The sequence below is a fragment of the Puntigrus tetrazona genome, unplaced genomic scaffold (assembly GCF_018831695.1).
Source record: "Puntigrus tetrazona isolate hp1 unplaced genomic scaffold, ASM1883169v1 S000000095, whole genome shotgun sequence".
NCBI lineage: Eukaryota > Metazoa > Chordata > Actinopteri > Cypriniformes > Cyprinidae > Puntigrus > Puntigrus tetrazona.
In genome coordinates this window covers 429,598-453,253 of record NW_025047772.1, presented here as the reverse complement: position 1 = coordinate 453,253, position 23,656 = coordinate 429,598, and the positions used below count along the sequence as shown (strand labels likewise).

Here is a 23,656-nt window from a genome sequence, read left to right as displayed (position 1 = left end):
GGCTGCCTCGCTGACTGAAACTCTTTCCACACTGTTTGCAAGCGAAAGGCTTCTCCCCGGTGTGAGTTCTCATGTGTATCTTGAGGCCTCCTTTTCGAGGGTAACTCTTCCCGCACTGATCGCACGTAAAAGGTTTCTCCCCGGTGTGAATCCTCATGTGCATATTAAGGCCTCCTTTTGAGTGAATCCTTTCCGCACTGTTTGCCACGTGAACGGCTTCTCTCCGGTGTGAGAATGGTCACGTGCTTGTTGAGGTTTCCTTTTTGAGTGAAACTCTTTCCACACTGTTTGCACGTGAAAGGCTTGTCTCCGGCTTGAAGCGTCCCGTGTTTTCCACTTTGACCGGAACTCTTTCCACACTGGGGGGATCTGTCGGGCTTCTCTTTATTGCAAACTTTCATGATGTGGTATCTAAGGGATCCGGAGTGACTGAAACTCTTCAAGCAGTGAGTGCATGTGAACGGCTTCTCTCCGTGTGAACTCTCATGTGGCCCTCGAGGCTTCCTCGCTGACTGAAGCTCTTTCAGCACCGAGGGCACGCGTAAGGCTTCTCTCCGGTGTGAATCGTCACGTGCTTCTTAAGACCTTCCTTTTGACTAAAACTCTTTCCGCACTGAGGGCATGTGAACGGCTTCTCTCCGGTGTGAATCCTCATGTGGATCTTAAGGCCTCCCTTTTGGCTGAAACTCTTTCCGCACCGAGGGCATGTGAACGGCTTCTCCTGTGTGAGTTGAGATGTGCTTCTTGAGGCCTCCCTTTGACTGAAGCTCTTTCCACACTGAGGGCACGCTGTAAGGCCTCTTTCCAGTGTGAATGGCCATGTGCTTCTTAAGGCTTCCTTTCTGAGTGAAGCTCCTTCCACACTGTTTGCACGTGAAGGGTTTGTTTCCGTTGTGAACTTTCGTGTGGTATTTCAGTTTCAATTTTGTGCCGAAACTTTTTCCACAGTGTGTGCAGGTGAACATATTCTCTTCAGGGTGAGTTTTCATGTGGCTTTTGAGGGTTGCCTTACGACTAAAACTCTTTCCACACTGAAAGCAGGGGAAACGAATCCCATCCCTTTTTTGTGTGGAACTCTTTTCAGACTGTAAACTACTAAATGATTTTTCTAGGAAATCATGAGGGTTCTCATACTGATATTTCTCTTCAGTTTCTTCCTGCTCCTCTTTCAGCACTGTTGAGTCTAAGGTGGAAGACCGAACAAATAAAAGTTAACCCCAGTTCAATAGCACAGAGCAAACAACATCAACCTTGTAGCTGTGTAACGATCTATGCAGGATCCTACACCAAGGTGTCTAAACCTGAACCTGCTCAGCCCTAGTTCTACAATTAATTCTCTAAAATATTCTCTATTATGTACCAGTTTTTATGTCTCCTACGCCAGTGATTCTTAACTTCAATCACTAGTTAACTTCAATCATTAGTGTTGTCACTGTACTGGAATTTCTTGAAAATGACACCGTGAAAAATATTGATATTAGATACCACAAAAAAAACAAACTCCCACACGTCTAGAACATTATTTCTTTGTATTTTTATTACCTACTGTTTTCTAAGATCGTTCATCGCTCATAAACGCTGGTTAATACGTTTAATACGCGGGTTCACGTATAACCACCAATCCACGCTAAGCAACCATGATCCGCTCTTTCCGTAAAGACACGTCGCACCAAAATGAGAGCGAAAACCACACGTCTACATTTGAAATATCGTAACTGAGCGTGCACAAAGTGCCACATGCGAACGCCCCCTTATTACGCAATTTAACTAGAACGAATGAGACTGCGGTCACGTGTGGTGTTCGTCAATGTGCATATGACGAAAAGAATTAAGTGACAGCTCGGCTAGTATTGGTACACTGATGCTCCGTGAAATTAGTATTGGCACCGTTCAGATATATCATATTTTTGACAAAACTACTGCACATTTTATCTCTCTCCCTTATCTGACACACTCAGGTCAATTTAAGGATCTCTCTCCTAATGAGTTAACGATCTGACTTAAATAAGGGACACATACGAAAAGTGCGGTGGTCGAGTTGAGAACCACCGTCCTACATGATAAAATAATACATTTAGAGAGAGAGAGGTGCACAACTCCCCATTCAACTCTCAGATTAAAAGTTAATCACGCAATTATTCCTTGTGCTGTAAGGTTGTTTAAGTGGGCCATGATGGTAGACAATTTAACGTGGGTTGTTAGACTTTTTAAATGAAAAACATCTCAAAACTGTCAGACAATGAGAAGCAGGGTAAAAAATGTACAAAGTGCGCATGTGCAGATGGTATGTGATTTTTGGTTTAAAGCTGTTTGGATACAAACCAAAAATCCCTTAGGGCCCCAATATACTTAACGTAATCGAAGAACGAACTAAAAATGACGTCATTGAGGGGAAAAACAATATGTCTAAAACAAAGTTCGTTTGGCAGTTCGAAACAGCTCACCAAAGCACACTTTTTGTGGACTTCGCTTTAGCTCCTAAACACCTTTGAGCTTCCGTTGGTGCGAGGCGGTTACGCAGTCGGTGGGTGTGCTTCGAAACTCCACCTCCTTTGATGCAGCTTACTGACCATAAATGACTTTACTAAACGCTAAGATAATGGTTACAGGTGCTATTAAATGGTAACAAATCAATCATGGTTTTGCTCCAGTAACCATAGTTAACTATGGAATTTGTTGTAAAACAAAAAAAAAAACGATCCAGCGGACTAAACGTCAAAGTGACTGTTGCGAATCATTTTGTGTCAATGCTAGGGGTGTGCGATATTGACGAAAAAAATGTGTGTCAATGTTTTCTGGGTTTTTATCGATAAAAACAAATAGAAGATATATTTAAGGCGTGACTCAAAGTTTTTGATGTTCTTCGTGTTCTGTACAGTCAGTTCACAGCAGGGATAATGAATCTTTTAGAAAAAAAAAAAAAGTTTTTAGGATTTATGAACATTTTTACCTTTTAGAAATCCTTTTTTAAATAAAAAGGTTTACTGTTTTATAGAAGAGAGAACGATGTCAAATTTTGCGCCATTTTATTTTTTTAAATAATAAAATACAAAGAATGGTGTTATAAACGTACATACACTTAAAAATATTTTTATGCGAAAGAAAGAGGACGGAAACAATTAACCTCGAAGTCATGTTAACCAGTATTAACGTATTTGTTATGCGTTTTATCGTTTCGGCAGTGGGGTCACGTTATAGTCAGGGCCGGCTATATTCAGCCAATCACAGTGCACTAGATAACTGGCCAATCAGAGCACCTCCATTTTTTTTTTTTTAGAGCTATGAGCTTTGTGCCAACCGACCCATTTCAGGAGGCGGGGCTTAGAGGAGAACCAATAATGTACAGTATGTGGAAAATAATGCATTTTATGCACTTTAACCGCATAAAAACATTGCATTACACCAAATACAACATTATATGACCTCTTAAATAAGGGTCAAATGAGTTCAGCTATGAGAAAACCGACCTGTTGGTTCTTCAGCATCTTCAAGTTTGACTCTGAAAGTTTCTTCACGCTCCTCTTTGATGAACGCGGTCTTGATTTGTTCCTCGGCTTCCTCCTGCTTGATGAACGCTTCTTCGATCTTCACGTCTGTACTCTCCTCTTTAATGAACACCATCTTCAGCTGGGTCTCAGTATCTTCTGGCTCGACCGTGAACGCGTCTTCAAGCTCCACTTTCAGAAACTCCATCTTTATAACGGTGTCACATGGATCTCAGTAGCTCTGTCCTGTTTGAGATGAGAATGATTAAGCTCACTGTTACAGGCATAAATCTGGGCTGCATTTCCCAAAGTAACCTAAATACACTGAATGACCAACTAACCATACTTTTGGGAAATGCAGCGAGTTAGTTAATGGAGTTACCTGAATAAAATATATTTACAGATGACAAGCACTTGTTTGTTTTATATCTGGTATTCATTACACTTTGAATGTACTTGCAGGTGGTTTGTAAATGCCCTCATTACACTTTTAAGGAGACTAAAAATCAAGTTTCGATCACAATAGTTAATATTTTTAAAAAAAGCAGCGCTCGGTTTCTTCATCACTACTCAACAGTGAACGAGCTCGTGTTCATTCACTACATAGGGAGCGAAGAGAGACGCAGTGAACGGAGGCGCTTTACACGCGTTCAAGCCCCTTGGACGTTTCACTGGTTAATTCAGTTTCGTACGATTTTCTACACGAGTTTATTATTATTGCTGAAGCGCTTTAAACTATTGGAAGCCCTCACCTTTCTTCGGCCGAATCAGAGACGCGGAGCGCGGCGCATGCTTATGGCGTCACGCAGCCACGCCAAAATAAAAGTCTTTTGCGCCAAACTCGCGCAAAACTTTTTTTGTATGCTTGTCCCGCTGTGTCATATTTTCCAGTGCTGCATTTTTTTTAAAACATTTTTTCAAAGATGGCACCACTGTCTACATATTGTCATCAGTGCTTACATTTTCTCTGGTTTTAGGAGCAAATGCTGGGGAAGAACTAACAAACAGAACCTTATTGTACCGCTGTATAAAATTATTTGTTATTATAGGGTTTAAGTTCACAAAAACATAGTAAACAGAAAAGCAAGCGGGGTGCAGAATACAAAATGATTCCAAATAACCATTTCTTAACCTAAATCCTGAGTTTGGACCAGGCCCCAGGCTAATATGTAGTAGTTAGCCATCTCTGTGTCGTGTTCCCTACGAGGGAGATGATTTTTTAAAAAGTCCCAGTCAATTAAAAGCACAAAAACACAATTGGAGGCAATGCTCCTGAAAACTGGACTTTCTTAAGGTGGTTGCCTTTCGTGATTGGAGATGTTATACCTTCAGGGGAGTGCGTCTGGCAGATTATCTTGGATTTAAAAGAGATGCACAGGAACATACAGAGTACATTGGATATCTTCATTGTAACATTTCAGGTTTTCTACCAAGAAGCGCTTCCTGATCAGAAACATTTGCCAAAACATCACTACTTGACATCGCCCTTACATGAGCCGCTGGTTCGCCTTCCGGTTGGCCTGGGGTCCATGCCATTTGAGGACAAACAAAAATGCTGAAAAAAAATTACATCGTTCTCTTGCAGTAGTGTTTAAATCTGTACAGTATAGACTTTCCATCGCATCCATTCTGCTGTTTATTATAACACACACTGTAGACTTACGTAGCAAATAACTGTGACAGTAGGATCGCGAAGACTTAAAAGCGTGAATCCCATCTTTCTGTTTTTAGGCGTTTGTTCATGCGTGGGGGTACTGGGATCGGCTGCTGTGTAGAATTAATCAATTCTTTAAAACACTTCATCCAATATATGCTGCAAGTAACAAGACAAAGGAAGGAAGACAAACTGCTTTGGGTTGTTTATTGGAGCAAACTGATTAAAAAGGAAACGGTACGTCCATGAAAGATAAACTGGGCTGATAAATACCTAGAATATGTCTATGCTTTTCCTGGTCGTGCATTTTAAGTTGCCGGGTATTTCCACAATCGGTATCACATTTTATCCAGATTGAAAACAACTAAATAAGTCGACACCTTTATTAATTTCTATAGTGCTTTCAACAACACAGATTGTGTAGAAACACTTAATAGGAGAATAGAGTGCCAGTCACGGATAATGACAAAATTAAACCCTCAATTTTCAGTTAAAGGCATTTCATTATTATTATTATTATTATTATTATTATTATTACAAGCTTAAATACAATAAATTTGAATTTGAATTTGAAAATACAGCTGAGCTCGATAGGAACAAGCGATTTTGTTTAGTTTGTCAATTTATTGCTTATCAAGTTTGACAAAGATTCTGATTCAAAGTAAAATGAACACATGCCCGAAAAGTTGAGGGAATACACTGTAACTGTTTAATATTTGAAGCCACAGCACAGAAGATGATCAGGTATGGCCAAAGGACCACAAATATACAACATAAAATGAGCCTAAAGGTCAAGCATTGAGAGACAATGCAAAGAAACTTTCAGCATGACCTTAAATTATTACGTTGCTCTTTCAGAACGAATGAGCAGATCTTTGCAAAAATCGTTCCTGCAGTTTGCACAAAGGGAAAACGGCAATTTCCTCTCGGGCGAGTCGCGATCGGCGCCGAGGACGATCTCCTCCCTCCATCCCGAGGCTTCCTTCCTCGCCAAACTCTTGGAGGGCGCGCTCAGACGTGAACTCAAACGTGTTCCTCCAGCTGCTCGCTGTCCGAGAACGTCTTCGCGCCGCCGTCCGAGTGGACCTTCATGTGATTGATGAGGTTGGCGTTGTATCTGAAGCTCTCGCCGCACTGGTCGCAGCTGAAGGGATTCTCTCCCGTGTGGATCCGGATGTGGGTCTTCAGGTTGGTTTTGTTGGTGAAGCTCTTCCCGCACTGCGGCAGATGAAGGCTTCTCCCGGCGTGAAGTCTGGCGGGCGTTCAGGAGCTTCGTCCTGCGCAAACACCGGCCGCACTGCTGGCACTCGAACGGCTTGTCTCCGGTGTGGATCCTCATGTGGACCTGGAGGTTCCCCTTCAGCCGGAAGCTCTTCCCGCAGCGCGGGCAGCTGAACGGCTTCTCTCCGGTGTGGATCACCGTGTGGGCGTCGAGGGTGCGCTTCTGCGTGAAGCTCTTTCCGCAGCGGGAGCACGTGAAGGGGTTCTTCTCGGCGTGGCTCTTCATGTGGGCCTTGAGGCGCCGCTTGACCGTGAAGCTCTTGTCGCACACGGCGCAGGAGAAGGGCTTCTCTCCCGTGTGGATCCTCGTGTGGATGGTGAGCTGGCTGTTCTGCGTGTAGCTCTTGCCGCACTGGTGGCACGCGGCGTGAAGGCTTCTCTCCGGTGTGCGTCGTGGCGTGGGCTTTGAGCTCGGCGCTTTGCCTGAAGCTCTTGCCGCAGAGCTCGCAGCTGAAAGGCTTTCTCCGTGTGGATCCTCATGTGGACGTTGAGCTGGCTCTGTCTGCTAAAAGCTCTTCCCGCACTGCGCGCACAGGGTAGGGCCTCTCGCCGTGTGTGCGTCCTCATGTGGGAGTTGAGGTTGTATTTCCGCGTGAAACTCTTCCCGCACTGAGGGCACAGCAACGGCTGCTTTTCGGCGTGGATTTTCACGTGGACTTTAAAGCTTCTTTTGTGGGGTAAGATCTCTCCGCACTGCTGGCAGGTGAAAGGGGCCTCTCCGGGACGAGCGCTCGGCCGAGAATCAACGCCTGCGGCTTGCGCCCGTTTTGCCAAGGGGTCTTTTCGACTCGGCGGCAACCGATCGATTCCTCTTCCGTTTTGAAATCGCGGCGATACTCGTTTCGTTCTTGGCTCTCCTCTTTCAGCACCATCGGGTCTGAGGTGAGAAAAGTAACAAGTAAACTCCAGTTTAATGGCACGATATCAATCTATAAACCGAAAAAAGATCAATGAGACAGACCTGTCTCTAAGGGCCATCAATCGTAGTCATTATTACTCTATAGCATTTTTTTATTTGTAACATTTAATAGGCTTTAGTGAACCAGTTAATCTTTATTACACAAAAGTGATTTCTTTTTTCGACGTGCATCACAAAAGCGCAGCAGGTTTCGTTTAAAAGCAGCGCTCTCTTTAAAAGTTGATCACGCAACACCAATCTTGTGTTTAATATATAAGGCGTTAAACCGTAAGGAAAAACAACATCACGCAATTAATGAAACAATTTTGACGGCCCTAATTTATTCACCAAAAGTATAAAAACTAAACACGATCGATCCTATATCTACAAAAGTACTGACCTTATTTTCAAGCGCCATAAATCACGCACATCTGTCGTAAAACTAAACTACTTTCGAACTTTATTTGTTACGCATCTGGTAACGCCACACGCTGTCGAAATTAGCATAAAACTAGGAGTTACCTAATTAGAAATGAGAAATATTCAGATTCTCGTTGGCAGCGTTATCTTTACAAGCTGTGTATTAGCTTATTGGGATAAAACCAGTAGTTCTTTGTGAAATCAGTCAAAACAATCATGATTTGCATGCAGTTCTTTATAAAGTCACTGGTCACTGTCTGTATTATTTGCTCACCAAAGATTTTTCAAGAAAAAAACTAAGAAAACCAGCACAGTTACTCTACCGATGTTCTACCGATTACTTTAGAAGTAGGCTGGTATTTCTGAGATACGACTATTGTAACGATCATGTACTAATACTTAAATATTAGCATGCCACTTTTGATGCAGAAAAATCACTTACAAATAAGACCAATTTAAAAACCGATGTGTTTAAAAACTTCAAGAAAGATGGGTTCATCTTCGAGATCGAAACCAACCTGTTTGTTCTTCGCCATCTTCACGTTTGACTCTCAGTGTTTCTTCGATCTTTACGTCTTCACTCTCCTCTTTCACCAAAGCCATCTTTATAGCGGCGTCCCGTGGACCTCGGCCTCTTCCGCAGGAGTTTGTTCTGTTTAAGATCAACAGATGAACATGAACTAAATCTCTGGGTGCGTCTCGATCAGATCTCAAGTTCACTAGATAGTAAACTCATAAGGGGGTCGGTCAGGGCTAGAGTTGATTAACCCAAAAACAATCAAAACTAGCTAATATTCACATCATATAGGAGGTTCGTGTTTGTAATAGGACTGCTGTTTAGTGTTTGCTGCTTTGTATTTTATATCTGACAGACTGCACTTGCAGTCGTTTTCTAGAAGGGTCACGTTTGCGTTTTGTTTGTTGTCGTTGTTTTGAGCAGAAACGCGTTCGATTCAGAAGTTTGCGAAGCATTTGATTCAATTGACTCGGAGCTCCGAAAAGATCCGTTTCTCCATCACTAACGTTAGCAGCTCGGTTAAGACACGGACAGGGCGGCACTGGGAGGATCAAAAGAGTTAGGCAAAGTTGTCTTAAGACAAGAACACACTGGTTTTAGGACAACTTCCAATGCTGACTGCTGTAATGATTCACTACAAAGGGACTGTCTGTAATGCCTCTACGTAAAGCCGTAACGTGTTAACTTTGTTGAACACATCCGTTTCAGTTCTATATACAATTGTTAACGAGTTATTTCGATTTAAACACTTTAAACGATGAAAGCACCTAACGTTACCTGTCTTCATCCGAATCAATCGCGGGAGCGCGGCGCGGACTAGTGACGTCACACCGCCAGACCAAAATAAAAGTCCTGCGATAAAATCAAAATGATCTTACATTTACATCTTTAATTAAAGGTAGTGAAAGTAGTTTCTTCTGAAGTGTTAATGCAATTTACATAAATATTTTAGGAAGTATTATTTGTGCTAAATAATTTACGTAAATGTTTTTAGCTTATACTTTAACCACTTTAAAAGCGACCTTATAGGTATCCTGAGTTTGCTAATTAAATACTTGTAGTAGCATTTTTAGTACACTTTGAAGTCTCAGTTTACTAGTTAAATATACAAATGTTCGAACATTACTTTATACTTTTATACTTTATACTTTTGAATGTCATGGAGAGTGTTACGGAGTCTTGTTAAGATAATGTGCATATTTTAAATTACAGATATATCATTCTTTCAATGGCGCAATTCTTGCAAAACTTGACATTATAGAATAATTTTTTTATTCGATGCGACGCATTAAATCGCTCAAAAGGTTCTCGAACACCTCCTTCTAGGTTTGACTACTTTGTATTTGGTCCGGACTAAAGCGAACTAGGGGACTTCATTTTTGGAGTATTTTACTGTTTAATATTACATCTCGGTATGATAATTTGGAATTGATGAGTAAAAACAAGCTGCGAAAGATGTTTACTCGTGTAAATTAAAGTAGTCAAACCTATTAATTGGAAGGGATGTCCCATTAGTGCTGGCAATAAAGTGTACGTGTATATTAGGCGCCTTAATTTGTCTTTCAGTAAGAAATTAATTAAACTATCATTGTAATACGACTAAACAGATTAGTGCGCAGTTAGACGTAACTTATATACAGCCGTCATTTCTTTTTAAATGACAGTTGAAACACCTTAAAATATGACAATGTGTGCGCCTGCACAGAAATAATCAACAAAACGTTGCTTTTGTACAATAAAGTACCACGGCGCCAAATAAAACCAACCAAACTTTTTTGTTGACTCTCAAAAATGAACCGAAACCCAGTAAATACTAGCACAAATACTAGAACAAATGCATCTTCAGAAAGCTTTAAATTACTATGAAACAAAAGCACTTTTATTATGTAATTCGTAAAAGCGCGGCCGCTAAAGAGATGGAGAATAAGGATGGCGAACTTGCGCAGTACTGAGCGCAAAATAGGATAGGTTAGGTTTAGCCTAAATATTAAAATCAGAGTAAGCAATTTTTCAAAAAACGTTGTATCGCTCGCATCCGGTGTAGACAACACGGCATAACATTGCTTCAGCTGTGATTTCATATCAACATTGGCTTCCAGAAAACGCTTATCCTGCTTTTAAAAGGCACAGTACGGTTTAGTGCTTACTGCTAATGCTAGTTGGTTTGAAAACTTTAGCGCGACTTTCGCATTTTTCTGCTCTTTGTCAGATCTTGTAAACCCAAGTCACAAATTTAATTTGAATTGCTTAAAACAACCGAAATATTATACAACCAGTGTAAAAGTATAAGGTTAGCTGTTTTGCTTTTATTGATATTTTTATGTTTTTATTATAAAACGTAACAATATCGGACAACTTTTAGCAATAAAATTTATGTGTGGGCTACAGCCCAAACGGAATTGGTGTATAGCCTGGATCTCGTATTCCTTTAATGTCTTTAACGGTGTACCTCAAACACGGTGTATTCATGAAAATGATATGCAGTGAAAGTAAAAGTATGCATAGTAAGCTCCATATATGGTGATTTCTGGGAGGAGTCAAAATCTTCCACCAAATCTTCCACCAAAGAGATTTTTGTGCAGGTTCTGCATACGTAAAGTTACATAAATCAGAAAAAACGCATACACAGGATTTCGCGTTTGTCCGTACGTACAACTCTAGAATGAAAGTCTACAGTTATGGTAGTACGGTCTTGTGACGTTTCTCAGTGGGAACAGTTTGGATATCCTTTTGAAGCAGTAATTCGTCCTTGCTCTGATCGCACGTAAACGGTTTCTCTCTCGAGTGGATCTTCAGGTGTTTTTTGAGGTTTCCCTTTTTCGTGAAGCTCTTCCCGCACTGTTGGCAGGTGAAGGGTCTCTCTCCGGTGTGGGTCCTCGTGTGGGCGTCGAGGTGCTGCTTGTGTTTGAAACTCTTTCCACACTGAGGACACGCGTGAGGCTTCTCTCCGCTGTGACTTATCATGTGGTACTTGAGGTTCTGTTTCCGAATGAAGTTCTTTCCGCACAGTTGGCAGGCGTACGGCTTCTCTCCGGTGTGGGTTTTCATGTGGTCTCTAAGGGTCCCTTTTTGAGTAAAGCTCTTGCCACACTGCTGGCAGGTGAAGGGTCTCTCTCCGGTGTGGATCCTCATGTGGTCGTCGAGGTGTTTGTGTTTAAAACTCCTTCCGCACTGAGAGCACGTGTACGGTTTCTCTCCGCTGTGGTCTAACATGTGGTATTTCAGGTTCTGTTTCTGAATGAAGCTCTTTCCGCACAGTTTGCAGGCGAACGGCTTCTCTCCGGTGTGAACTCTCACGTGGTCGACGAGGTGCTGTTTATACGAAAAGCATTTTCCGCACTGAGGACACGCGTGAGGTTTCTCTCCGGTGTGAATCCGTATGTGGCTTTTCAGGATGGTTTTTTGATTGAAGTTCTTTCTTCCGCACAGTATGCATGCGAAAGGTTTCTCTCCGTGTGGATCCTCATGTGGCCTTTAAGGTTTCCTTTTCTGTTGAAGCTCTTCCGCAGTGCTCGCAGGTGAAGGGTCTCTCTCCGGTGTGGATCCTCGCGTGGTCGTCGAGATGCTGCTTGTGTTTGAAACTCTTTCCACACTGAGGACACGCGTACGGTTTTTCTCCGGTGTGAACCCTCATGTGGACTTCAAGGCTTCGTTTTCTGTTGAAACTTTTCCCGCACTGTTGGCAGTTGAAATAACTTCTGTTTGCTGTCTTTTGAGCTCTGTTTCGCAAAGTCTTTTCAGATTTTGAGCAACTAAGCGATTTCTTTCTAGTCATGAAATCACACGACAAATCAAAGTTCTCATGCTGAACATTATCCTCTTGACTCTCCTCTTTCAGTGCCATCAGGTCTAATGCAAAAAAAACCCAAAAAACAAAACAAACCCAGATTAACACCATTTTTAAATGTCACAAAGAACAAACGTAACTTGTGGACTTGAAGACAATTCAACATTTTTGAGCATAGTGACTAAAAGAGGTACCCCCAGACCTCTTGAGATTTACTGTACAGCACTAGAGGATCATAACATTCAATTAGGAATATATATACAGCGGGGGAAATAAGTATTTGACACGTCAGCATTTTATCAGTAAGGGGATTTCTAAGTGGGCTATTGACACAAAATTTCCACCAGTTGTAGCCAACAAGCCAAGTAATGAATTCACATAAAGAAATCAGAGCATTTAATTATATAAGTTGAGCAATAATAAATAAAGTGGAATAACACAGGGAATAAGTATTGAACACACATTATTTAATACTTTGTAGAAGAGCCTTTGTTGGTGATTACAGCTTCTAGACGCCTCTTGTATGGAGAGACCAGTCGTCTGCATTGCTCAGGAGTGATTCTTGCCCATTCTTCCACACAAATGGTCTTTAAATCTTTAAGGTTCCTTGGACCTCTTTTATTAACTTTGATATTCAGTTCTCTCCATAGATTTTCTATGGGATTTAGGTCAGGTGATTGACTGGGCCATTCAAGCAACTTGATTTTCTTTCTTTGAAACCACTTCATTGTTTCCTTGGCCTTGTGTTTGGGGTCATTGTCTTGCTGAAATGTCCACCCTCTTTTCATTTTTAGCTTTCTGGTAGATGGCAGCAGATTTTTCTCCAGAATGTCCCGGTACATTTCTCCATTCATCCTGCCCTCAATAATATGAAGTCTGCCAGTACCTGTTGCTGAAAAGCAACCACAAACCATGATGCTTCCACCCCCAAACTTAACTGTTGGTATGGTGTTCTTGGGGTGGTGGGCAGTGCCATTTCTTCTCCAAACATGGTGTGTAGAATGACTGCCAAAAAGTTTAATCTGACCATACTATAGTCTCCCAATAATCCACAGGCTTCTCCAAATGCTTTGCAAACTTTAACCGAGCCTCAACATGCTTTTTGTTCAGCAATGGAGTCTTGCGTGGTGAGCGTGCATGGATGCCATGGCAGTTTAGTGCATTGCTTATAGTTTTCTTTGAAACAACAGTACCTGCTGATGCAAGGTCTTCCTGAAGTTCTGCCAGAGTGGTTCTTGGCTCTTGGAGAACTCTCCTGATTATTCTTTGGACTCCTCGGACAGGGATCTTACGTGGAGCACCTGATCATGGCCGTTTTATGGTGAACTTGTGCTCTTTCCATTTCCGGATTATGGCCCCCACAGTGCTCACAGGAACATTCAGCATTCTGGAAATGCACCTATAACCATTCCCATCAAAATGCTTTTCAATTATAAGATTGCGAAGATCTTGAGAGAGTTCTTTGATTTTGCCCATCATGAAGTCTTTCCTGTCTGCCTCCTAGACAATGAGAAGCCTTTATAGGCCATCATAAAGCAGCCGATATCAAGTAGTACTGATAGGGGCAGGGTTTCTCTATCAATACTGACGGATTTCAGGTGATCTCCTGGCTTTCTATGCCATTTTGCACCTTGTTATCTTCATGTGTTCAATACTTATTCCCTGTGTCATTCCACTTGATTTATTATTGCTCAACTTATATAATTAAATGCTCTGATTTCTTTATGTGAATTCATTACTTGGCTTGTTGGCTACATCTGGTGGAAATTTTGTGTCAATAGCCCACTTAGAAATCCCCTTACTGATAAAATGCTGACGTGTCAAATACTTATTTCCCCCGCTGTATATCTTAGAGTCTCAGAAACGTAAGATGAGGTTGTGCAATGCTTCGGTGCACCGGTAACCAGTTTAGTTCCATTAAAACCAGTGAAACATGATCTTGTTCCTTTAATTTCAATAATACTCCAGCTGCTGCATTTTGTATCAGTTGCAGCCTAACTACAGAACCCTGAGGTAAACCAGTATAGAAAGCATTACAGTAATCAAGTCGAGAGAAGATACATTTTCTTAGCATTAATAGATTAAAAAAAGACGAATCCTGGCAATATTTCCCAAGTGATAAAAACATGTTTTTAACGTGATTAACGCGAGACTTAAAATTCTGACCACAGTCCAAAATGACACCCAGGTTCTTTACCTCTTACTTGAACACAATTCAGTTTCAGTCCTCTCCTGCTGCGCTTTTTTTACCCACAATTTCAGTTTCATCTTTGTTTAACGTTCTTCCACTTTACAGTGCTGGACAGACAGTTGGACAACTTTTCTATTACAATGGTGTCTCTAGGCTCAACTGAAACGTATAATTGTACGTCATCAGGGTAAAGATGATAATTCGTGCTATTTTTTGGTATTGCGCTACACAATGGAAATATATATAATGAGAATAAAACTGGTCCAAGGATAGAACCTTGGGGAACACCATGATTCTTCGATGTACGGTCACCTATAGTCACTCAAATGTCCAATTTGAAACATTACCAGAGACACCTAGACGTTTTTCCAAGTCTGTTTATCAAAACATGTTGAACGCCGCACTTAGATCCAAAAGGATTCAAACGGGCCTTTATCTGCATTTAATCTCTTTCAACAAAGCCGCTTCCGCGTCACGATCTTTCTAAAAGCGTAAAAATACAGGATATCAGAAATCGGCCTGCAATTGTTTCAAGCGAGAACAGTCCAGGTTCGATGTCTTTAATAATGGCTTCACGAAAGGATTTTTAAAAGCGTTCGGAAAAATGCCCATCTCCGATGAATTGTTTTAAAACGGCGTGAAACGTTTTTAAAAGAGAAGCGTTGGTATAGGGTCGAGAACCGCTGGAGGATGAACGGAACGATTTTTTAGAGTTTGTACAACTTTTCGACCCTATTTCTAATTGCATTTATTTCTTTACAATACCATTCCTTTCTGTAGAGTTTAGTGCGGATCAAATGAGCGAGCTTCGAGAAACCTGTTTGTTCCTCAGCATCTTCACGCTTGACTCTGAACGGTTCCTCACTCTCCTCTTTAATAAACGCCTTCGTCTGTTCCTCGGCGTCTTCACGCTTGACTCTGAACTCTTCTTCGATCTTCAAGTCTTCATGCTCCAGTACAATAAATGCCATCTTTTCAACAGCGCGTCACATAGCTCTGCAAGAGACGAATTGTGATGCAGTTAATGATAGTTATTATTCAAACAATAAACCTAGCTTTTCTTTCCCCTCGTGACACACCAAGCCCAGGTCGATCTTCGTCAGGTTCTCGATGCTGAGATCAAGACTCACCGAATCGCTGTAGTTTTATACTGATCTCAGTAGAACATCATTAGTATGTGAAGTTCGTAAGCAGATGTTCACCAACTCTAATCCAACCAGCAGAACGAAACTCCCAGGAACACCCGGGTGATATGAACAACGACCGGCGATTAAAGTAATATTCCCCAACACCGGCCCCAGAGGCACCCCGACACTCCACAGGTCACACGTCTCCTTTCTCTTGAGTCTTTACTAAAACGATACGTCATACGCATATGCTTATCGAGGCGCCCTTTTTAAAGAAAAAACATTTAATTTTGAATGTATTCTTTTCCCATTAACTGGTTAAATGCACATACAGTTATGCGGAAAGGCCCTAAATCAAACACTACTTTCTAATTGAAACTATCAAATATCCGGTCAGATTTTCGTGATTCGCAGTGGTGTTCATACTTCAATATTTGGGTAATTTTTACAATATTAAGCGCATTTAAGTGCGTTTTACTTTACGCTTTTGCTTTACTTTCTAAGGCTATGTTTTATTTTTATTAATTTGACTGCTGTGCACTTGTAAATAAAAATGGAAAATTCTGTAAAACATAATTACGAAATCATACATACATACATACATACATATATATATATATATATATATATATATATATATATATATATATATATATATATATTATACATAAAGCTATCTTTATTTATACCCAACTGCGGATGTAATATTGCTTAAGTAATGAGGTATTGAGATTGTTGAAGCGTGTCTATTAAATATAACTGCTAATTATATTGTTCGTACTTTTACATTCATTTAAAACCAGCAGTCAGTGAATTTGATTCCGTACCTTCAAATGATGTTTGGATCTGTCTGCCCTTTCCGCTCTTAAATCATTCAAACAAAGAGGTGGCGATGTTTAAGACACCCCAAAACAAGCGTTAATTACTCGCCATCACGCCTCGATCGAGGCACGGAAAGACCGCACGGACGCTTTCTACTGAACGCGAACACTTTAAACATTTTAATAAAAGCATATTGACAGGCGCGCGGCGCGGAGATATGACGTCACACCGCCAGACCAAAAAGTGTTTTTTTTTTTGTTATTTTTGTTGTAGTAGTCGGTTTATTAAACCTTCAAATAACAAGTTCTAAAATATTTTCTTCTTGATGTAAAAAGAAAGGTTTTCAAAAAGGGACGATATTAAATTGGGAAGCAGATAACTGTTGTTTACTTTGGTACCTTAAACCAAAGAAATACACTTTAAAACCATTGATGAGATTTCCCCGAGTAATTAATGACTTAGAATGAGATTTAGTTTTTACGGTAATGTACTTTTTCTGCTTGAAGGATATTGAATGTCGGGAACACCTTTGGTTTAATCGGGTGTCTTTATGCCAAATAAAGAGACGGAATTTTTGTGCAGTATGTTGATTGTACGTTTTAGGATTTGTTGCGTTTAAAAATTATTATAATAAAAAAAAAAAAAGCGTAATATTAACAAAAACATGGCGGATATGCAAGAACCGACGGAATGCATTTCATTAAAGCTCTTGTTAAAGATGCTGCGGCATTGTTAACTAACATAGCAGAGAGAAATAAAAATACAAATACCTTTGAGACCAGAAACTGGTAATTAGTTTATAAAAACAACAAAAAGTTGCTCGAAATGATGGAAGATAATTAAAAATATTTTTGGTTTTAAAATTGTAATTGCCGTTTTTTTCCGCGAGAGCTTATTGGCTGATTTCGGACTCGACGTATGACGTAAGCTACGTTCTACGCCAGAATGAAAAAAAAAAAGGAACCGATGACGTCTAGTGAGTGACGCTAATAATCAATAATTGAAAAAAAAAAACGTGTTACGTTGTTATTATTATTATTCAGTTTTTTTAAAAAGCTGACACTGTTAGAAGTTAGAGGTAGACACCTGCATCTCACAGACATCTCTTTTTGTCTCAACATAAATGGGTTATTTTTTAATTATCTAAATAATTAAACTAACGTGTGGCACTTCGTCGCAGATAACAGAATTGGAAATATTTGATTGACCTTTGCCAAGTTGCGTTAACTTGTGAATAAACTACACAATAACAAATATCTTATATATTTTTTATATATTTTTTTCATTCATTTTGCCTGTTTTTAGCGTTTTTGCCAAGCATTAATCATATATATATATATATATATATATATATATATATATATATGTGTGTGTGTGTGTGTGTGTGTGTGTGTGTGTGTGTGTGTGTGTGTGTGTGTGTGTGTGTGTGTGTTCAAACTAGTTGCTCATATAAAAGCATCACCAATATCCTTATAGGAGACAGGTTTATTAATGTTCTTCACAGTCATGGACCTTTGATAAAATTCACAGCAAGTAAAGCTAAAATTAGTGTATTCAGATGGAATAAGCTTTAGATCATAAATGTAAATAATAAAGTAAATCTGGTGGTTTTTGTTTAAAAAGACTTTTATTTTGCTCCGGCGGTGTGACGTAATAAGTCCGCGTCTGTGATTCTTCTCAAGAGAAAGGTGTGGGCTTTTAATCATTTCAATAGTTTAAGTCCGCGCATCTCGTTTAAAGAATTGTATATAGAGCCGTGAAATGAATTATGATATGAAAAAGATATTTCAAGAATAAAAGAGCTTCCGTCAGTAGTGAAGGAGAAACGAAGCTTTTTGGAACCGAGTCATTTGAATCAATTGCTTCATAAAAAACACTGTTTTGATTCACTGGAAACAGCGCGCGCTAATTATAACAGTATTAATGTAAACAAACACTGACGTGAAATTAATTTGACAAAACAACTACAACTATTTATATGTCTATGTAATAAATCAGAAAACTAATCTTAATAGAAATGTGAACATTTTATATAGACTGTCGTTTTATTCATTTAAGAGCTGCATTTGTGTGTGTGTCTGTGTGTGTGTGTCTGTGTGTGTGTGTGTGTGTGTGTGAGTGTGTGTGTGTGTGTGTGTGTGTGTGTGTGTGTGTGTGTGTGTGTCTGTGAGTGTGTGTGTGTGTGTGTCTGTGTGTGTGTGTGTGTGTGTGTGTGTGTGTGTGTGAGTGTGCGCGCGATTTAAGGCTATTTTGTCTTTGACTACTTAGGAGTTTGATTGACACACACTGCGAGATTCAGTTTGTGGTTTTTCTTTCTGTTAGTTATTGCTTATATATTATTAATTCTATCTTAAACAGGACAAAGTGTAGAAACACAGAATAAAGCGACTGAGATCCACGTGACACACACTTATAAAGATGGCGTTTATTAAAGAGGAGAGTGAAGACGTGAAGATTGAAGAAACATTCAGAGCTGAATGTGAAGATGCTGAGAAACAAACAGGTTGGGTTTCATTTTTAAAAAGATCAAAGACATCATTGTGCCCCAAAGAAAAGATCTTTTGTGATTTTCATCGGCTGTGAATGAACCTTCGGGAGTTGATCGAGGATGAGTTCCTCCTGAAGTCATGCAGCAGTAGTGTGTGGGATCGTCTTCACATGAACCTCATGGAAATCATTTTTTTTTTTTTATGTCTTTACATTGTTTGAGTATTAGATATGATGTAAAGATGTTAAAAATTAGGCCCGATTCGATTGCTTTTTCATCTGAATGGTCTAAAACAGTTTGCATAAGTAAACTGCCTAAGCAAAACATGAGCAAATGGTAATGTTAACTCTATGATGGTTGCACTATATAAAATAATAACAGTTAATTCACAAATCACTTGGGTACTGGTCCATATGGATCTTGGATCATCTACGATACCTGTATTCAACATTAACAATATGGAGGAAAGAGAGAAAAAGTGTCAAGTTGAACGATGTTCTGGGATTCTCCAAAGATATTTGCTTCTTATGTGCATCACACTGCTAGGATTAAGGCTCGTACACAATGGGATGATTATCGCAATCGAACATTGCTGACGTTTATCGCCTCGTGACTAAACTAGTGAGTTCTGAATTAAACTGATGTTAATTTGTATTTGTCTCTTTTTACCTCAGACTTGATAGCACTGAAAGAAGAGAGTCAAGAACCTCAAGAGAAGGATCGAAATGAAAAACAGCATGATCTCAAAACGGAAGAAGAATCGATTAGTTGCTCACCAACTGGAAAGACTTCCTCACCAAACAAAGCTCAAACTACACCAAGTACAAACCTTCATTGCTACAGTAGAGTTCAGAGTTACGCCTGCGAAAAATGTGGACAAATTTTCAATCAGAAAGGAAGCCTTGCAATGCACATGAAATTTCACCTTGAAAAGAAACCTTCAATATGCCCTCAGTGTGGAAAGAGTTTTACAAGGAAACAATATCTTAATGTCCATATGAGAGTTCACACTAAAGAGAGACCTTGCACCTGCAAACTGTGTGGGAAGAGTTTCTCGAAAGAATATTTTAAGGTTCACATGAAAATTCACACTGAAAAGAAACCTTCAATATGCTCTCAGTGTGGAAAGAGTTTTACAGAGAAAAAAATCCTTAAAACCCACATGAGGATTCACACGGGAGAGAGACCTTTTACCTGCAAACTGTGTGGGAAGAGTTTCTCACGTAAAGACAGCCTTAAGATTCACACGAGGATTCACACGGGAGAGAGACCTTTCACATGTGTTCAGTGTGGAAAGAGTTTTAAACAGAAAAGTCACCTTATTAGCCACCTAATAGTTCACACTGAAGAGAACCTCTCAGTGTAGGGTTGTGATGGTGAGGAGATTTTCCAAACTGCCCAGGACACCTCCATCGCCCAAGCCATCCTCTCTCGATGTGAAGGAGCATTGGATCTACTCCGAGCTCCTTCAGGATGAGCTCCTCACCCTATCTCTAAGGGAGCGCCCAGCCACCCTACAGAGGGAACTCATTTTGGTCGCTTGTATCCGGGATCTCATCCTTTCGGTCATGACCCAAAGCTCATGACCATAGGTGAGAGTAGGAACGAAGATCGACCAGTAAATCGAGAGCTTCACCTTGTGGCTCAGCTCCTTCTTCACCTTGACAGACCAGTACAGAGACCACATTACTGCAGAAGCTCCTTTACTGCGTTCCATCCTTCCCTCACTCGTGAACAAGACCCCAAGATACTTAAACTCCTCCACCTGAGGCAGGAACTCCTCATCAACCTGAAGGGGGCAGGCCAACCTTGTCCGACTGAGAACCATGGCCTCAGACTTAGAGGTGCTGATTCTCATCCCAGCCACTTCACAGTCGGCTGCAAACCGCCCCAATCACTAGAGGCGCTTCCAAGGAGCAGACACTAGAATGGTTCTCGGCCGTGATCCGTGGAAAACAGGAATGGAAACAGGACCGCATGATCCAACCTTTGCAACTAGCTTGTAGAATTCACTGGTGAAGGAGTAGAAAGGAAAGTCCCTCCATCACTTCTGTTAAGGTCTTGGATTCTGTTACGGGACATGGTTATAGGAAGTAGCACTCAACGAAGGAGTAAAGATTCTTTTGATTGCAAAATATATGGCTTCAACACACATATTCCACTAAAATAACATTAATCCAAGACAAAGACCACTGGTAAAGAGAATGCATATAAATCCAATCAGGGAAACTAAGACACTTGGACAACACGACTGGGCACAAATGAACTGGTAATGACAAATGAGGACAGGAACAACCAAATAAAGAACTCCAAAAATACCTAATCGTTCTTTTGAGTAGCCAGTAGTTCTGGCACAATACATGTATTCATACTGAACCGTCATGGTAAAGTCATCTCAGTTCAGTGCATGCAGCCTTACAACGAATACAAGCAATTCCCTCCAATCCAGAAGGGGGCGCCCACAGAAATGATTCTGACACGTCTCTCACATAAACTGACAAAGGACTATACTTTAAAGACTTATGCACTCAACAGTGTGCAAAATGGAGCTTTGTGCACATGTATGTCATAAATGTCGTCACTTTTAGGATTATAAATCAGCAATTGTTTTGCTGCACATGTGTCTGTGATCGGTAGGTTTAGGGATAGGGGTCGGGTTAGGGGATATACAGTACAGAAAATACTTTTAACCTGCTAGAAAATTAAGGGAAGTCTATGCAATGTCCTCACTAAGATGTGTGTTTGTATGCGTGTGTGTGTGTGCCGATGCGGTAATTTTATGTAAAAATTAATTTTGCTTACTCATTCATAGAAAACAAATATTATATATATATATATATATATATATATATATATATATATATATATTACTATTCAGTGATTCTCATCTAGAAACAAAATAACCATGATCAGTAGACAGAGAGTTGGTTTTACCTCCAGACCCACCAGAAGTGGCAAGATGAGAAATCTGACCTCCAGGTTGGCGCCATCGTCCTTATCGTTGATCCGCAGCTGTCCAGAGTGCTCCAGCCAGTAGACCATGTGTCGAAGGTATTCCCCGGAGCAGACAGCAGAGTAAGAACAGCCCAAATTCACTTTAAAAGGAAGAGAGCCACTCACATTCACACAAGGAGAAGGCCAATGAGAAAGTAAAACGTCTGCATTTTCCGTTTCTCAACTGAAGAGACCTACTGGGGCTTCACTTCACTTATGTTTTCTGCATAGTGATGAATCGGTGAAACTTTCATTCATTTACATTAATGTGTAGTTATGAGCAACAACCAAGGAAAAGTACTCCCTAGCTGTGTCTCATTTACAAGGCTGCGTCATCCGGAGGTCGACGCTTCTGTAGATGTCCTCAACCTAGAATTAAACGAGACAGCCTTCGTAGGACGGACGGAAAAAGGAAACAGGAAGTATTGCGTTAACAGAAAAAAGAAGGAAGATGCTAAAAAATTTTTTTTGCTATGTTATTTAAAGTAACGTATACCACATCTGCTTGTGTTTACATCCGCCGGCACCGGTATTATTTAAATTATGACGGCTGTTTCACGGCTACGCAAAGAATCATGGGTTATCTCTAGCAGCGAAAGGATGCAGCTCATGCATTTTTCAAATACCCGTGAAAGAAGGACGCATTCGAAGGTCGCATTCGGAGTGTCCTACTAGCTTTTCTGAAATGAGACATCCTCAGTGACGTATGCAGCCCGTAGAGGGCGCAGCCTTCTAAATGAGACACAGCTACTCAAAAACGATTACGTAATTGTAAATGATTAGATAATTAAAACAGTAAAAATGCTTTTCATTTTACAAAGTGATACATTTGGTGCTATATGTATTTATCTTTATTTTTGTAATAGAAATATCAATTTGATAAGCATGTACTTTGCACCAATAGAAAGAGGGAAAATTAGGCTCGTATTTGACCATGAAAAAAACGTTAAATATATTTTTAAATGAACAAAGCTATAGTGAAATTTATTATTGTGATTGCATTTATTTGGAAAATTACCAGCTTCTCACCGTAACCTCGGCACTGCCCAAACAGGTTCTACAACCCTGCTGAAGAAATGAAAGTTAAAAACAGACGTGTGATGTTTACAGTTGATCGTGAGAATTATTTTCTCCATTTTAAAAACCTGCTCATCAATCTGTTTTATTTGCTGATGTGAGACAACACATGAACATAAAGAGAAAGCAAAGACGTTTTGAGAAGTTGTCTAGAACCTGAACGTTTTGATCAAAGCAAGTCTTCAGCTGTGGAGCAGAAAGACACTTCCTTATTCATGTAAGTAAAGATTAAATACTGTCTTAATCATGAAACATGATCAAATATGAATAAACAGGATTTATAAGACTGTAAGATGTTTCTTTTTTAACTTTTATATAAATGTGTGTAAAAAGTGTAAATAAAAGTATCATCTCTCAGATTCACTTCTACTTTTATTAATAGATAAACCCATGTAAAACTGGACTCTTCTTAGTTTGTGACAATGTATAATTGTTAATTATTTAATGGAAATTTCATTTAAATACAGCAAAGCTAACAGCCATCAAACATTGATTGAGATTTTTTGTATTTATTTTATTATTTAATGACTCAGTGATCAAGCTGACACATAACATGTGTTGTATTACAAATTTATAAAAGGTTAAACACAGACTCCAATATAACAGTATATGCTAAATGTGTGCCCTAGCAACTACACAGCAACAGCCTGGCAACCACCCTGTGTACCCTAGTAACTGCACAAAAACAGCCTACCAACCACCCAGAACATCCTAGACATTACATAATAACAACCTAGAAACCACACTGAGTGTCTTAGCAACTGCATAGCAACAGTTTGCTGATTGACTCTGTCTGTTTTCTAGTGTTGATCATGGAGGAGAATCCAGGATTACAGCAGGATTGAAGAAATGTATGTCTACACACACACACACACACACACACGTTGGGTTTCCATGTTTCATAGGTGTAATGGT

At 40.0% G+C, this 23,656-nt stretch overlaps 4 protein-coding genes and 1 pseudogene across 5 annotated transcripts in view; 2 read left to right on the top strand and 3 right to left on the bottom strand.

The window, feature by feature from the left end:
• Positions 1–662: 662 nt before the first annotated feature.
• On the bottom strand, positions 663–4,206 carry LOC122332492 (gastrula zinc finger protein XlCGF49.1-like). The gene is made up of 3 exons (XM_043229812.1): positions 3,868–4,206; positions 3,468–3,731; positions 663–1,183 (listed from the first exon to the last, which is right to left on the bottom strand). The coding sequence occupies exons 2-3, from the start codon at positions 3,691–3,693 to the stop codon at positions 663–665; spliced, it is 747 nt and encodes a 248-aa protein (XP_043085747.1). The 5' UTR covers positions 3,694–3,731; positions 3,868–4,206.
• Positions 4,207–5,980: 1,774 nt separating this feature from the next.
• LOC122332491 (gastrula zinc finger protein XlCGF7.1-like) lies at positions 5,981–6,987 on the bottom strand. Its single transcript, XM_043229811.1, has 2 exons — positions 6,844–6,987; positions 5,981–6,772 (listed from the first exon to the last, which is right to left on the bottom strand). The coding sequence occupies exons 1-2, from the start codon at positions 6,985–6,987 to the stop codon at positions 5,981–5,983; spliced, it is 936 nt and encodes a 311-aa protein (XP_043085746.1).
• A 3,891-nt stretch (positions 6,988–10,878) lies between these two features.
• On the bottom strand, positions 10,879–16,387 carry LOC122332497 (annotated as a pseudogene).
• A 1,440-nt stretch (positions 16,388–17,827) lies between these two features.
• LOC122332498 (gastrula zinc finger protein XlCGF67.1-like) lies at positions 17,828–20,334 on the top strand. Of its 2 annotated transcripts, XM_043229817.1 has the most exons (3): positions 17,828–17,870; positions 18,541–18,685; positions 19,345–20,334. In XM_043229817.1, exons 2-3 carry the CDS (start codon positions 18,601–18,603, stop codon positions 20,034–20,036), a joined length of 777 nt encoding a protein of 258 aa, XP_043085752.1. In that variant the 5' UTR covers positions 17,828–17,870; positions 18,541–18,600; the 3' UTR covers positions 20,037–20,334. The 2 variants fall into 2 exon arrangements, with proteins under 2 accessions (XP_043085752.1, XP_043085751.1); XM_043229816.1 differs by lacking the exon at positions 17,828–17,870 and having other exon boundaries at positions 18,404–18,685.
• A 2,173-nt stretch (positions 20,335–22,507) lies between these two features.
• LOC122332494 (NACHT, LRR and PYD domains-containing protein 3-like) overlaps positions 22,508–23,656 on the top strand; it is a 73,074-nt gene continuing 71,925 nt past the window's right edge. The window contains 1 exon segment of the mRNA XM_043229814.1: positions 22,508–22,958. The gene's annotated coding sequence lies outside the window, so the exon portion shown is untranslated.

Bases quoted from the DNA above. Each gene is read 5' to 3' on its own strand.
- LOC122332492 (XM_043229812.1), bottom strand. From the start codon at position 3,693: ATGGAGTTTCTGAAAGTGGAGCTTGAAGACGCGTTCACGGTCGAGCCA. The intron at 1,184-3,467 runs GTCGGTTTTCTC...CTTCCACCTTAG, and splicing joins AGATGCTGAAGAACCAACAG to ACTCAACAGTGCTGAAAGAG.
- LOC122332491 (XM_043229811.1), bottom strand. From the start codon at position 6,987: ATGAGGACGCACACACGGCGAGAGGCCCTACCCTGTGCGCGCAGTGCG. The intron at 6,773-6,843 runs GCAAAGCGCCGA...GCGTGCCACCAG, and splicing joins CTCTGCGGCAAGAGCTTCAG to TGCGGCAAGAGCTACACGCA.
- LOC122332498 (XM_043229817.1), top strand. From the start codon at position 18,601: ATGGCGTTTATTAAAGAGGAGAGTGAAGACGTGAAGATTGAAGAAACA. The intron at 18,686-19,344 runs GTTGGGTTTCAT...TTTTTACCTCAG, and splicing joins AGATGCTGAGAAACAAACAG to ACTTGATAGCACTGAAAGAA.